Raw genomic sequence first — 15,923 nt, 5'->3', positions numbered from 1 at the left:
ACTTGTAATCATTTTCGTCGTGTAAAGAGCTCCCTAAAATTGCCGGTTGTGTAGTTAAATGGCATAAAAAACGGGCAAAAACTTGTAGTTTAGTAAAAGATGGAGTAACGTTTCATTTGAAAGTATTTAAACCTTAATTTTATCAAATTTGTAATAAAAACAATTTATAAAAAGAATCGATTATTTTGGTGAAACAGCCAACCATCGATCAGTAATCGAATATTCTATGTATTCATTCTGTGGATAGTCTAAGCAATGTGTTTGTTAGCGTGTTATTGCGAGTCAAATTTATAGTTGTGTGTAGTGTATGGACATAGAATACTTTTAATAGTGTTAAATATTTTCGATGAGTGAGTTTATCCCGTCCCCCTCAAAAAACGGCAGACCTGAGATCATTTTGTTCGCGATGCCGGATGCATCTCCATTTTCTAATTCCTCTATGAGAATAATAATATATGAGATAAGACCAAAGAATATATTAGCATTGCACACTGCGTATGCGTAACTATTATTCGGACTTCCGAGACTCGGAGTATTATAATAGTGTTCTGTGATTATTCGACACAGACTACTTTGTACTTTTGCTTTTTTTTTGTGAAATTGTGAATTTGTGATTGTTGTTCATAAACTCTTTGTTCATTGTGAAATTGTGAATGTGATTATGATTTGTGATGTTGAAGCGATTGCCGATTGGATTGGTTTGATTATTTACAATTACAAGGGATTCTTTTTTTTCCTCTTGTGTCGGAGTTTCTGATCTGAAAACAAATTTAATAATATTTATCGCTTTGAAGAACATTTACAGATAAATAGTAATCATGGCTCACTACAAGGGTGCAGCGTCTGAAGCTGGCAGAGCGATGCATCTGATGAAGAAACGTGAGAAAGCCCAGCAGGAAATCGAACTCCGAAAGAAGAAAATCGAAGAAGACCTTAAGATTGATAACATCGAGAACAAATTCGCCACCCATTACGATGCTGTGGAACAACAACTGAAGAGCTCCACCATTGGTCTGGTGACTCTGGACGAAATGAAAGCTAAACAGGAGCATATAGTGCGAGAAAGGGAAAAAAAGTTGGCACAGAAAAAAGCGGAAAAAGAAAAAGAACGACAGAAAGAAATTGAAGCCAAACAGGCACAGAAAAATAAACAAAAGAGACAGGTATTTAATCTTTTTGATCATTCATTATAATCCATTATCATTACCAACCCATATTCGGCTCACTGCTGTGCTTGCGTCTCCTCTCAGAAGGGTCGGCCAATAGTCCACCACACTGGCCCAATGCGTATTGGCAGACTTCACACACGCAGAGAATTAAGAAAATTCTTTGGTATGCAGGTTTCCTCATGATGTTTTTCCTTCATTGTTCGAGTATATGATATTGAATTTCTTAAAATGCACATAATGGAAAACTTGGAGGTGCATGCCCCAGAACGGATTCGAACCCATACCCTCCGGAACCGAAGGTAGAGGTCATATCCACTGAGCTATCACAGCTACCATTTAACAGTCTATTTTTCATGGCCTACTGTGAAGTTAGGCCTTCTTTTGAAGTTAGCGATATCTAATCACTACTCTTTATAGTACGCGATGGTTAGGTTGTCGTTATCAACCCATATTCGCCTCGCTGCTGAGCTCGAGTCTCCTCTCAGAATGAGAGGGGTTAGGCCAATAGTTCACCACACTGGCCCAATGCGGTTTGGCAGACTTTACACACGCAGAGAATTAAGAAAGGCAGAGGTCATATCCACTGGGCTATCACGGCTATTGTCGCTGTCACAATATCAATACACTATCGTAATGGACAACGACAATGGTAGACAAAGACAATAGTTTTTAGTTATTTAGTTACATTTCACTATAGCTGTAATAAATGTGTATTCTAGTATTGCCTTTGTTCACATATTTTGGCCAGTGGTAGTTACTATACTATTTACAATAATGCAGTAATATTCATTGCTGAATGTGGATCAATATTGTTAGTTTATTTCAAAAAATTTTAGATCCAAGCTCTCTCATTTGACTTAAATGAAGATGAAGACGACAGTGAAGATGAAATAGAAGAGAAGACAGAAACGGCCTGGCAGGATCAGAGTGAAGTTGTAAGTATTGCTGATTAAGGCCAAACCAAGGCATTCAGCCCACATACAAAGACATAGACTTACCGCCAAATGATTTAGCTATTTGGTATGATGTAGTGTAGAAACAGGGAGTGAAACTCGATGTGAACTTTCAACTACCTCTACCCTACCCTTAGAGGTATAAAAAATAGATGTTGGCCTATTCTCATAGATACTGTATAAGCACATAAATTTCATCAAAATCGGTCAAGCTGTTTCGGAGGAGTATGGTAACGAAAACTGTGACACGAGAATTTTATATATTTGATTATGGTTTTCCTTTAAACTTTTTGAACAGTAATTGATGATTACAAAAAAAATGAGCCGCACTTTTAGTTGGGTTTGCCAAGTTAAAAAAAAATTTCAAAATAGCATCTGGGATTTTTTTGCATAATGAAAAATACTCAAGGAATTTTTTTTTTGTTAAATATAAATAATTTGTAAAAAGCTATAATACTCGTATGTTAAAACAAGGTACACCTACTACACTTTTACATAATATGGCAAATAAAGTCGAATAGTTTGTTTTCAGGTATGTAAAAAAATTAAGAAAAACCCAGATGTTGATACATCATTCCTACCAGACAGAGAAAGAGAAGAGGCAGACTTGAAGTTACGGGAAGAACTCAGGCTAGAGTGGGTCATGACTCAAGCTAGCCTCAAGGATGAGCCTATTACTGTTACATTCAGCTATTGGGATGGTTCTGGGCATAGGCGTAATGTTACACTGAAAAAAGGTGATTTTATAAGGTGTAGTTAGTTTAATCCACGATGATGTGCCCCACCCTTTGTCGCAAAGGGAAACTGCTGGGCACAGGGAGCACAAATTGAACTTACTATACTTACACTATATCTTTTCAACTATCTGTCATAGATACATGATATTACTAAACATTTTTCAGTTTTAAGGTTGTTTGTCAGTGATTCACATAATATCACTGACGAAATATTATATCCCTAAAACTGAACCAAACTGAAAGTCTATTTATAAAAAATGTATAACCTCAAGTTAACAGCATATTATATTGCCTACCTTCAAAATTGGTTACTTTGATAAAATTACTTACTTTGTAATCTGGTTGCTCTGTAAAATATGTAGTATAAAAAATATTCTAAATAAGGTGCTAAGATTAACTGGAAAAATGGTGGTTGAGCAGCAAAATACAAGCAAAGTTTTTTTTTGAAATTTCAGCAACCAATAATAATTTATTATTTACAGGAAATTCTATATATCAATTTCTTCAAAGATGCTTAGACACTTTGAGGCCAGAATTTAGTGAACTCAAAACTGTGTCGGCCGACCAACTTATGTATGTGAAAGAGGACTTGATATTGCCACATCACTACACTTTTTATGATTTCATTGTAACTAAGGTATGTAATAATAAATTTTAAAATCATGACGTCGAGTTATGAAAACATCTATGCAAAATGCTCTACAGATACTATAATATTTTATTATCTAATAAAAAATGTGTTTTTTTTAAGGCGAGGGGTAAAAGTGGCCCTCTATTCCAGTTCGATGCATCTGATGATATAAGATTAGTGAATGACGCCACACAAGAAAAGCAAGACTCACACGCGGGGAAAGTGCTTCTAAGGTTTGTTACCATAATAATTAGCAGGATTATGGTGAAATATTTTAAAATTTACATTCGCTTATTTTGTACTTCTTACTATAAAATATTTTTTTTCATTAGAAATTGTTGAAAACAGCTGGTTACGTAACATGTGTGAAAAGTGTCATATTTTAATTCTATACTAATATATAAAGCTGAACAGTTTGTTTGTTTGATTGAACGCGCTAATCTCAGGAACTACTGGTCCGATTTGAAAAATTCTTTCAGTCTTAGGTAGCACATTTACCGAGGAAGGCTACAGGCTTTATATTATTTCCGTATTCCTACGGGAACGAGAACCACGCGGGAGAAACCGCGCGGCGTCAGCTAGTATTAAATAAGACTAACTGTTACGCTTGTTACTTAACCCTTTTTGAAAAGATTTTTTGTCTATAGTATGCTGCACTTAATGAATGTATGTGAATAGTATTTTTTTTAGTAGTATGGTAGAGAGTAGCGGAAATTTTGCAAAGAGAAAAATAGATTATATTCTGGTATGGCTTTTCTTTTTCCAATATTTCCTCAGAGGGACAGGATCTATGCAGGTTGAAACCGCAGGGCAGAGCTAGTGTGAAAAAATAACAAATTGTTTTTGAATTCCAGATCTTGGTATGAGAGAAACAAGCATATATTCCCTGCATCAAGATGGGAGCCCTATGATCCAACAAAAACATACTCTAAGTACACTGTGAAAGGAAAATGATTTTGTACAGCATAAGTAGGATTGAAATGAATATGGAAAAGGTAGTATTATAATTACATTATTGTAGCATAGCCATATTAAGATTTAGTTTGTAGCGTATCCATAAGTTGATAACACAATAGGCTAGTTGACACTTTTTTTTAAATGGTCTTAAATTTGTTCATTAATGTTCTACTAGACTGAATTTTTTTTTTTATATATTTTTTTAAGCCGTGACTACATGAAAATTTTAGTTTTAAAATATGTTTTTGACAACACGCGCCAAAAATGTCGGCCATGACAGTCTATATTTGAACTGTTTCATGACGTCACTACAATAAATCCCATACAAATGGAGCGTTTGACAAAAATATTATATAACAATTAGATCGACATTTACATCAAGGGTGACGTCACAAAATGGACGACAGTTTTTTTGAGGTTTCGAAAATTTTAAAAAATACGTGATATTTAAATTAAGTTTTAAAAGAAATTCTTAACTTTTATTATTTGATATCAATATATTTTGGACCCTTATTTTACTAATATTGTACTACACTTTGAAATTAATACTGTCTATATTAAATATTAAATTTGATATAAGTCAACTACCCTATTGCGTATCAATCTATGGATAAGTGACAATCTAAATCTTAATGTGGCTATGCTACATTATAAATAGCACTAATATTGTAAAAGCTTATGTAAGTGTTTGACCTATTTGGCTGAAATATGGGATGGAGATTAACATAAGTTTACATTGTATCTGGGTAAATCCATGGTTCTCACTTGATCTGTGAAAAACATGGAGTCGCGGGCGCTATTATCTATGGAATGTATATCATTTTTAGTACAAATTGTGAGGCAAACTTTAACGCGCTTTAAACAAGGGAAACAGTTGTTTGTCTCTGAAAAATATCATCTAAATTATTTGTATACAACCTAGCAGTGGCGAAGCATGGAAAGATAAAGGCCAGCCGTCCCAAAGAAAAGGAAAGTCAGACCGCTTGATACAAACTCCGATTTTACATACATTTTTTTTTTTTTTTTCTTCTGGGTTTATCTGCGATCAGTATCATAACTATAAGCAGATGTGTTCTGTGATAACTTGGCTTTTCGAGTGTATTCCCCAGTGAGAATATCCCCTCATTGTTTTTATAGGTTAATAGGTTTAAATAATGTGCTTTCTTTTAAGCCTGCTCTGATATGTTCTGTGAATCAATTTTGAAGCCAGAACATTTAGATGACTCCTTGTCGTGTTTTGTATTTTTCCGTGACGCTGTCAATCTCTTCATTGACAGTTTTCACCTTTAGTTGCTCGTGAATCTCGTCATTCTTTATGAACCACGGAACACCACAGATCCTTCTCAGAATCAAGTTTTGGGTCCTTTGCAGGATGGATATGTTAGAGTTGCTGGAACTTCCCCATAGCTCGATGCCATACATCCAGACCGGCTTCAATAGTACCTTATATAGCAAGAGTTTGTTATCAATGGATAGTTTGCTATTCTGACCTGCTATCCAGTGTATGTTCATATATCTTATGTTAACCTCTTGTCTCTTTGTTTTGATATGGTGGTGCCAGGTCAAACGCCTATCAAGGTGCAATCCCAGGTATTTGACACTCTCTTTATGTGGAAGCTCAATTCCATCTAGGAATACAGGAGGGCAGTTTTCTTTGCGCAGCGTAAAAGTAACTTGCACAGACTTTGAAGTGCTGACATTGATTTTATTTGATTGAAGCCATTTGGATATTGCTTCTAAACCTTTTTGAAGAGACCTTGAAGCAACTGCAGGGTCTTTGTCGGTAGCTAGAACCGCAGTGTCGTCGGCAAATGTAGCAGTTGTAACCCCTTTTACCTCTGGAAGATCTGCGGTGTATAATGTATACAACACAGGCCCCAAAACTGAACCCTGCGGAACGCCAGCCTTTATTTCATAAAATTTAGATGTTACATCTATTTCCTTTACCTGAAACAATCGCTCTGAAAGGTAGGATTTCAGTAACAGATAATAGCTATGAGGGATGTGTGTTTTAATTTTATATAATAGACCATCATGCCAGACTCGATCAAAAGCCTGTTGAATATCGAGAAAGACTGATGAGCAATATTCTTTATTTTCCAATTTCTCTTACTTTATCACAAACCCTATGTACTTGTTCAACAGTGGAATGCTGCTGCCGAAATCCGAATTGGTGGCTGGGTAATGGGCTGGGATTTTACATACATATGTATTCATTCATCATCATCAGCATCCATATTCGGCTCACTGCTGAGCACGAGTCTCACGAGTGTGCAGGTTTCATCACAATTTCCTTCACTGTTTAAGACACGTGATATTTAATTTCTTTACATGCCCATAACCCTGGACCAAATTCGAACCCACACCCTCCGGAATTGCAGGCAGAGGTTATATCCACTGGGCTATCACAGCTCTTTCATATATTCAATACAAAAATGAATATGGATATGATGAATATGTAGGTAACCCGGTGGGAATCGGCCTGTACCTATGGACTCTTCGCCGCTGCAATCTAGTGCCTGCCTACAATGCCTTATAAATCTGTACAAACAATTTAGAATTATATATTCTTTAAAAATTGCTAGGATCTCATATAATTTCTAGGTGGTAAAGACAGTATCGCCAAACCGTACAGATAAGAACCCATACTCTCATAAGGTAACCAGCTAAAAATCTTAGAATGCATATACGTAAATCAAATGAACTTTTTTTTATATATTATAACATAACATTATTTTCTGCAAAATTAACTTTTAAAAGATTTTAAACACCACAGAGTTCACATAGCGCGCTTAAAGTCCGACCGCTCAGAAATTGCGTTTCTAATAGGTCGTGCGAATGGGACAGTCATACTCAATTATAATTTATTTGCCTAGTTTTTTTGTCTCTCTCTATCTCTCTCTCCCACCTCATGTTACATCGCCCACCTGCCATAAACGCAATCTCTGAGCGGCCGGACTTTATACGTCGTCGCTGACGTAACACATGTCAAGACACTATTGGTTGCCTGAACTTAGTAACATGGGAAATTACGTCATTTTTTGAATGGATTAGTAGCGAACTTTTCAGCTAGTCTGGCAAGTTCGTTGGTGACACTCCCATGATATGCGGGCGACGATGGGAAAGACTGCGCGGGTGTGAAATCGTGCGTGTCGGGAACTGAGGTGTATCAGTAGTTGGTTTTTCATTCATCGCTACACGGCCGCGCGGCCATCGGGAGTGTTACGAACGAAGTTGCCAAGCTATAATTTAATTTTCCGGTCATAATTTGAGTAAATTAAAAAAATACTGTGTGTTATACACACATTGTGTAATACATGCATTGGAATACAAAAGTATTGTGCCTTCATTCGAATCAAGGTATAATTCGGAATATAGGAATCTGGCAATATTATTACCTATTGGCAGAAAGGCGTACTGTTCCAACTGATATTGTTGGTATAATGTTAAAGTGATTCTTTTTCTATAATATACAGCGCTAATTTGCTTGTACTTTAAAAATTAAATTATTAGGTAAATTAAGCTTTATTAGGTAATTCATACATTACAAATATTCTTTATTGAATAAAAAAACCTCTGTATTTTAAAGTTCTTTGTGTATTTATTCTCTTTTAACATCAAATTAACACAGGACTGTAAAAGGATTTTTTACAGGTTTGAGTACAACCAAATTAGCAGTATTGTTGTGAATAAAGCAATAATTAGAGATAGTTTATTTTTAACTTTATTTCATAATAAAATAATGATATACAATTTTTGCTTTTTACATTTTATCCAATTCCATAATATACATTCAATTACCTTAATAATAATAAAAAAAGTAATATCTAATTTTATGAGGGCAATAATGAACTAAATAAATAATTGTTAATATTGCTATTTAGACTACCTATACAATAATGAGGCATAATCATCACTACATGTAATAAATTAAAGTTCTCTGCTGCATTAGTTTGACTCTGTTCAGGCTACTTGTAATCTATTATACAGTTTTATTCATCATAATATATCTAATATGAAAATTCTGGTAAAAGGATTGTTGCCCTTATTAAAATTATTACAAGTACAGTGCAACAAAAGAATATAAAATACATGAGGGCGCTGTAGTTACTTATTGCCGTTCTTATGGTAACCCTGTGTTCTGTCAAGCTATGACTGCAACTACATTATTACTTGATAATAATCGTTATTTTATTTTAAACATAGATAATATTATGTTCTTATTTCAAATGATCTGTTGAAAATAATATTACTATCTAATATAAATCAATTAATAAATATTATATATATATAATTGGAATATACTTACAAATCACTATCTAGCCCCGAGCATCATGTTATGGCAATAAGATAGCTGATTTCATGATGTACATTTATTAAATCTCATTTAAATAAATTATATTTATTGTAAATCGTAATCCGAATTTCCACTATGATTTTAATAATGTATCAATAATAATTGGTTGCTCTATAATGACAGATCTTTGTGATAATGACAGTATATGTGGTGTTGCCACACAGCTAATTTATTTGTTCCATTTTTATTAACATCTACTCTTTAATGTCGCACTATACATAAAAGATAGTGCAATCATTTATGAGCAGGCAACAATTTCCTCCAATTTCTGCCACTTCCTTGTCTCATATTTATCTAGAAACTCTTGTTGTGCCGGCGTGTTCGCTTTGTCTTGAAGAGCAGGCGGTGCGTGTCGTTGGAAGTGTATGATGCCTGCCAACAGGTTCCATATCGTGAACTCGGGCCACAAAACGTTGGAAAAATACAGGACTGTTCTGTCGACCTGGAAGAAAGTGTCGAAAATTTAACCATCTCGCTATTTAGTTAATAATGACACATCATTCAAATATAGATGAAGATATAAATAAATGTACTTAAACAATACACACATCACTATGTAACGCCAAATTAGAGAAGGACACTGGTACTAAAATAGCTGATTAAAGATACATATTACTAATGTTACAGAGAACCCTATTACTACAGATATAGGGTTCATAATCGCTTGACATCAACAATCGTACAAGACAATCATATCCATCTCAGACTTCTTATTCGTATTTTCTACAATATAATAATAATAATAATTAATTAATGAATTACTTACTTGCCACAGCATAAAATCTGATAGTCTAACTTCTCCTGATGTCCTAACCAGTAATTCTGGTTCTCCAAGATCCAAACTCTGCGATATAAGCTCCTCATCGATCTCCTCTGCTGTTAGCTCTTCATTTTTTACACCGTCTATAATGTGTGACGCAGCTCTGCTGATTTCGTCACGGCCTAAAAGGTTTTGAACACGTAACTAAAAAGTATTTTTCTACTCTGAGTTCGTAATCTACTCGCTATAAAACCTCAAACCATATTATGAACAAACAAACCATTATAACAACAAAGCTATTCATTTCTACAGGTCGTTTGGTAATGATCATTCATCATTACCACACGGGTAAACCGTGTTACAATGATTTCTTTTTTGTTTCTAAACTAGCGGACGCCCGCGACTTCGTCCGCGTGAAACTATGTAAACTACCCCAACCCTACCCCTTCAATTTTTTAATTTTTTTCTGTCACCTTCTCCTGACAATAACAATCACAAAAAAAATAATGAAATCGGTCCAGCCGTTCACGCGTGATGGCGTGACCAAGGGATATATGGATTAATTTTTATTTAAATAGATAGCAGTGGCGAAGGATGGCATTTTGACGAAGATAAGCTATCATACAGCTTGATACTAACTCCTATTTCTCATAATTTCATACATATTTGTGGATTAAATAAATATGTATGTATGGATTCTTAAAAGGTAACCCGGAGGAATCGGCCTGTATGAACTCTTCGCCGCTGATAGATAGTTCCATGTCATTGGCTACAAGCCACGCTGAGACCAAATCTAATTATAAATTGTATATGTATATTAAAATAAAATGACATATACCTGTATATCCGTAGGCAATATTAAGTTGGAGCTTATTGTTTTGTCTTGTGGCCAGCATTGCTTTCGATATGAGAGCTTGCAGGTCTATTGGCAGAATAGATAATCTCCCAGCCACATTTACACGAACACCCCACTCGTTTATTTGATCACTGCACACAAAATAACATAATGGTGACTGCAAATATAAGTGTACAAGAAAGACACTCATTGAATACTGGGTAGAAGCAGGCATTACTTTGCAGAAGTTCCTAACATAATGTAACAAAGTAACGTGAAATTGCATGTTGAAGAGTCAACATCTGAAGATGCTCCGGTTTCGGGGTGAAACATATTTTGTTGGACCTGGGTGACTTTGTTGCATGGGTTCGTCAGCTTTTCGCGGATGATAGCGAAATAAATAAATTATTATCTATTCATATTGAATACTATTAAACAGTTTGGGATGTTATCTAACAACCTTTTGGCAGTAGACATTAATAAGATTTTTATTTTACAGGTCATCCAAGAAGCATGTATTTCTAATTTTATAACTCAAGGTGGTTTATCTTACTTGCTGCAATCTGTATTATGCTAACAATATTTTTTTTATTTATTTTATTCTACTTACTTATAATATTTTATATTTTTAAAGTCCTGATTAATTTGAATTGATTGAACAATTTCGCATATAAGTAGGTATAAGTAGTATCAGGTCAATGGCACATTCAATTTCAAAGTGACTTATAACTTTACCAGAAATTGCTATGTATGTTTAGTATGTATGTCTAAATAAGGAAAATAACATCTTAAAAGTAATAATGCAATTATACATCCTTGTAGAGACTTTGGTAATATTTTAAACGTGCTAATTATTGTGACCTTCAAACAAACTTGCTTTTTTAACTTTTTGCTCATCACATCCTTTTTTGTAAGATTGTAACTTAATTACTTAGCAAAACTTATTATTTATGTAGGATGTTTGTGTGTTTTATGACTTTAACAAATTTTGCATAATTAATTAAAAAAATTAAATCCACATAACAGGCTGTAGATAAAAATGAATGATAATATTATTCATTTGTGCTTTGCTTACATTTTGTTGTAATTATAACTTACATTTCATCCAAGAGTCGCTTGAACTTGTCACTTGCCAGCTCCATTAGACCATCCACTTCCTCCTGGCTTCGCTTGAAGTTTTCAATGCTAAATGCATATACAGTCACTTCAGGAATACCAAGGTCTAGACACCACTGTAAACATAATGAATTAAAAATAAAGTAAAACTGAAATCAAGATTATTTTTTATAGATTAGTATAAGGTAATAGTTGAAAAAAACAGCAGATTGCTCCTCAAAATGTCAAGTGGATAATTTTTTTTTTATTCTTTACAAGTTAGCCCTTGACTACAATCTCACCTGATGGAAAGTGATAATGCAATCTAAGATGGAAGTGGCTTAACTTGTTAAGAAAAGAATGAAAATCAACACCTCTTTCGGATTCTACACAACATCATACCGGAACTCTAAATTGCTTGGTGGTATATCTTCGCTGGTAGGGTGGTAACTAGCCACGGCCGAAGCCTCCCACCAGCCAGACCTGGACAATTCAGAAAACCTAAATTGGCCCAGCCAGAGATTGAACCCAGGACCTCCGTTGTATGTTGTATGTAAATGTTAAGCCTCATCATCAGCCTGTATACGTTCACAGCTGGACATAGGCTTTTCCAAGAGAGCACCACCACACACAATTCTCTGCCTTCCTCATCCATTTTCTTCCCACTACCTTCTTGTTATGCCTCATGTTCCTTTAATTTTATAAGCATCGTCTTTCAGAAATATTGCTTAGCAGCAGAAATAAGCTTGGCAGTAATATTTTAATAATAGAACCAATACAAAACACACCTACACCTACTAGTACATCAAATTTTTATCTTTCCAGTTTTGTCAGCCTACAGACAATTAGATTTATACTCATTTAAATATTTTCCAGTTTAGCCACATTTTTTGGTAATCATAATAACCTGTTTGAATATGTTTTTTATTCTTTGTTTTAGTACCTTTAGTAATTTCAATTCAACTTTTGTTGTTTGCTAAGAAAAAATTCAAGGAGTAGTCAAAATACAAAAAAATATGAATTTCAAATTTGGAATGATAACTTTTTAGCTTAAAAATGTCATAGTTTATTAATAAGTAAATAATAGACACATCTATTAACTACAAAATAGATTTATTGAAAGCTTTTTTCATTCTTGATTGTATAAGTGCCCTAGGCTTCTGGGGTATAATATGGGACCTCAGCAGCGACACCAGGGGTTTTGGAAGAATTGCCTGATGGGGCCCAAACGCAAATTATGAACGAAAAGCTGATTTATACTAAACTAGCGGACGCCCGCGACTTCGTCCGCGTAAATTTCGATGTCAACTTTACTACTACCCCTACCCTACCCTACCCCTACCCTACCCTACCCCTACCGTACCACTACCCTAACCCTACCCTACCCAACCCCTACATCTACCCTACCCCTACCCTAACCTATCCTACCCCTACCCCCACCCTACTCTTACCCTACCCTGAACTTACCCCTACCCTACCCCTACCTTACCTACACCCTACCCCCATCCTACCCCTACCCTCCCCGTACCCTATCCCTTTCCTACCCCTATCGCACCCGTACCCCTATCTCACGCCTATCCTACCCGTACCTCTACCCCTACCCTACCACTACCCTAAACTCGGCCCTAAACCTACCCTACCCCTACACTACCCCTACGCTTCCCTACCCGTACCCTACCCTACCCTGTAACTTCTCTATCTTACTCCTACCCTTAGCAAAATCGGTCCAGTCCTTCGAGAGTAGTGGTATGACCAAGAGAAATAGAGACTTCTATGCTAATAATATAAAGAGGTAAAGTTTGTGTGGTTGTAGGAGGTAATCTCTGGTTCTACTGGACCGATTTGGAAAATTGTTTTACCAATAGAAAGCTACGTTATTTGCGACTGTCATAGGCTATGTTTGATCCCCATATTCACACGGGAACGGGAACTACGTAAATGAAAGAGCCGGGCGTCATATAGCGGAATTTCTGCGTCTTTTAGAAATTTTGTATTATCTCCGAAACTATTTAAGTAATTAACATACTGTACAGGGCAAATCTTATCTCCATAATATCCTTGTGATTATTAAATAATTTATTTTAATAAGGATTAAAGTTTAGTTGTATAAATAATGACGTAAACCTAAGTATATAAAATTAATAATTTTTAAAACACAAAAGGTACTATATCTGCTAATATATAGAAGATAGAGATATATATGGTGTCACGGACTTTTTTGTAGAACTTTTAAAGATACATAAAGTCTCCATACATTAATTTCAATTTTACACAATAGTTAAGGCAGCGCATGCGAATAAGTCTGTTTAAGAGGATTTTCAGTCCGACCTGTATGACAAAAACTCGGCTAGTATATATGATACCAATATAAAATATAGCCTATAGCACTCCCCGATAATGTAGCATTCTACTGGTGAAAGAATTTTTAAAATCGGACCAGTAGTTCCGAAGATTACCCCATTTAAAAAATGTGACAAACTTACAAACTTACAAACTTTACCTCTTTATAATATTAGTATAGATTAGTATAGATTGAACAAAATATTCATCTTTGAATAACTTCAAAAGCAATGTATAAACAGGCCTAATTGTATATATGAAATGTTATGTTGTCTTGAAAATTACTTGAATTGGTTATGTGATTTAAAATGATCTTATTTTTTATTGTTTACAAGTTAGCCCTTGACTAAAATCTCATCTGATGGTAATTGATGATGCAATCTTATCTTAAACTTGTTAGGAGAAGGATGGAAATCCACCCCCTTTCGGTCGTAATCTCAGCTAAATCAACCCCAAAAAACATTAAACTTTCAAAAAAATAAATAAATACTTAAAAAAATATTAAAAAACGACTGTGCTTTAGACCACACAACTGAAGTAAAACTTCTTTAACTCTCCCTTTCAATATCCTTTTGCCTCTCCTTATCACATTCATCAGCTTACTCCCCAAGTCGAGCTTGCTTATAGAAGAAAATAAATGTTTATACAAACCTTTAAAACTTCGGAAAGTTTATCGAAGCCCCTGCTATGTCCATCTTTACAAGCCATGCTAACTTTTCGAGCAAAACGGCGATTTCCGTCCATAATTAGAGCTAAATGTTGTGGTATTCTACCAGTCTTTAAAACTTTTATACAAAAAAGTTGAAAAAATGATAAACAATTCTCTTTTACCCACGACATTTCGGCCACTACTGATAAATTAATAATATATTACAAGGTAACACAAACTTCCTTAATGAATAAATTCGGCTTATAACTTTGTAGGGAGATTGCTTTATTAACTAATTGCTAATTGGATAAACAAGTATTTCAAAAATTAATTTACACAAAATATACATCATCGATTCACAGTCATAGATTTGAATTGACACTGACAGTTTGACACAACTTTTATGATGAATGTCATTGTCAGTGTCACTGTCAACTGTCAATGAAATAAATTGATTTTTTAAATTTATTTTACGGCTCCGGCTATTTATCAAAGATTTATGTAGGTACGGAGTAAACCGACACAACACTAACACAACTTACATTCGATACGCTCGTAGAACTCAAAACTAGAGTACGCGCAAGATAAGCCTGCGCGCGACTGGCGGCGTAACGCAGTATCTATTAATCTGTGGCGTAACGTAATTATGTTACCAGCATTAGTGATCTGTTTTACCCCTTTGACTATTTTGACTATGGACCTGTTTCGCACCCAATCAGCAACAAAAAAGTCTGTCGTTTTTTGAGGGGGACGAGGTAAACTCACATATCGAAAATATTTAACACAATTAAATATATTCTGTGTCCATACACTACACACAACTATAAATTTGACTCGTAATACACACACGCGTAATTTTTACATAGAGTAACAAACACATTGCTTAGACTATCCACAGAATATATACGTAGAATATTCGATTACTTGATCGATTTTTTGCTGTTCCGTCAAAAGAATCGATTCTTTTCAGAAATTGTTTTTATTACAAATTTGATAAAATCAAGATAAAAATACTTACAAATGAAACAATACTCCATTTTTTAATAAATTACCAGTTTTTGGCCGTTTTTTATGCCATTCAACCTCAGACCAATTATTGTATAGGACCTGCCTCGCTAGATGTTACTTTTCTGTCAAAGTATATGATCAACGATCTAATGCGAATATAAAAACTGTCTCTATATAATCGGTGTTAAATAGTTGTAATCGTGATCATCGGTTAAAGAGCTCCGTAAAATACCTTTTTGTGTAATAGAATTGTGTAAAAATCGGACAAAAACTTCTAGTTTAGTATAAGATATATACCAAATCTAAGCTCGTTTTCCTGAGAAAATGACAGACAATTTTGTTCGTGACTATGAGTGCGATACAGGTCCTTCTATAATTGGTCTCAGCATTCAACTATAGAAACCGGCATTTCTAGGGAGCTATTTACACGAC

General features: G+C 34.8%; 2 protein-coding genes across 4 annotated transcripts; one reads left to right on the top strand and one right to left on the bottom strand.

Annotated features, from left to right (window-relative positions):
- Positions 1-233: 233 nt before the first annotated feature.
- Positions 234-11,670, top strand: LOC112055281 (protein FAM50 homolog). Of its 3 annotated transcripts, XM_052882155.1 has the most exons (7): positions 234-1,163; positions 2,006-2,104; positions 2,655-2,859; positions 3,342-3,496; positions 3,611-3,723; positions 4,345-4,485; positions 10,899-11,670. In XM_052882155.1, exons 1-6 carry the CDS (start codon positions 819-821, stop codon positions 4,442-4,444), a joined length of 1,017 nt encoding a protein of 338 aa, XP_052738115.1. In that variant the 5' UTR covers positions 234-818; the 3' UTR covers positions 4,445-4,485; positions 10,899-11,670. The 3 variants fall into 3 exon arrangements, with proteins under 3 accessions (XP_052738115.1, XP_023951075.1, XP_052738114.1); XM_024095307.2 differs by lacking the exon at positions 10,899-11,670 and having other exon boundaries at positions 4,345-8,200; XM_052882154.1 differs by lacking the exons at positions 4,345-4,485; positions 10,899-11,670 and having other exon boundaries at positions 3,611-3,847.
- Positions 8,149-14,874, bottom strand: LOC112055282 (dehydrodolichyl diphosphate synthase complex subunit DHDDS). The gene is made up of 5 exons (XM_024095309.2): positions 14,486-14,874; positions 11,498-11,631; positions 10,403-10,551; positions 9,571-9,746; positions 8,149-9,246 (listed from the first exon to the last, which is right to left on the bottom strand). The coding sequence occupies exons 1-5, from the start codon at positions 14,672-14,674 to the stop codon at positions 9,043-9,045; spliced, it is 852 nt and encodes a 283-aa protein (XP_023951077.2). The 5' UTR covers positions 14,675-14,874; the 3' UTR covers positions 8,149-9,042.
- Between the last annotated feature and the right edge of the window lie 1,049 nt (positions 14,875-15,923).

This window comes from Bicyclus anynana, chromosome 6 (assembly GCF_947172395.1).
Source record: "Bicyclus anynana chromosome 6, ilBicAnyn1.1, whole genome shotgun sequence".
In the NCBI taxonomy this organism is placed as follows: domain Eukaryota; kingdom Metazoa; phylum Arthropoda; class Insecta; order Lepidoptera; family Nymphalidae; genus Bicyclus; species Bicyclus anynana.
Note: the sequence above shows the minus strand (reverse complement) of the source record. Positions and strands in the feature narration are given on the sequence as shown.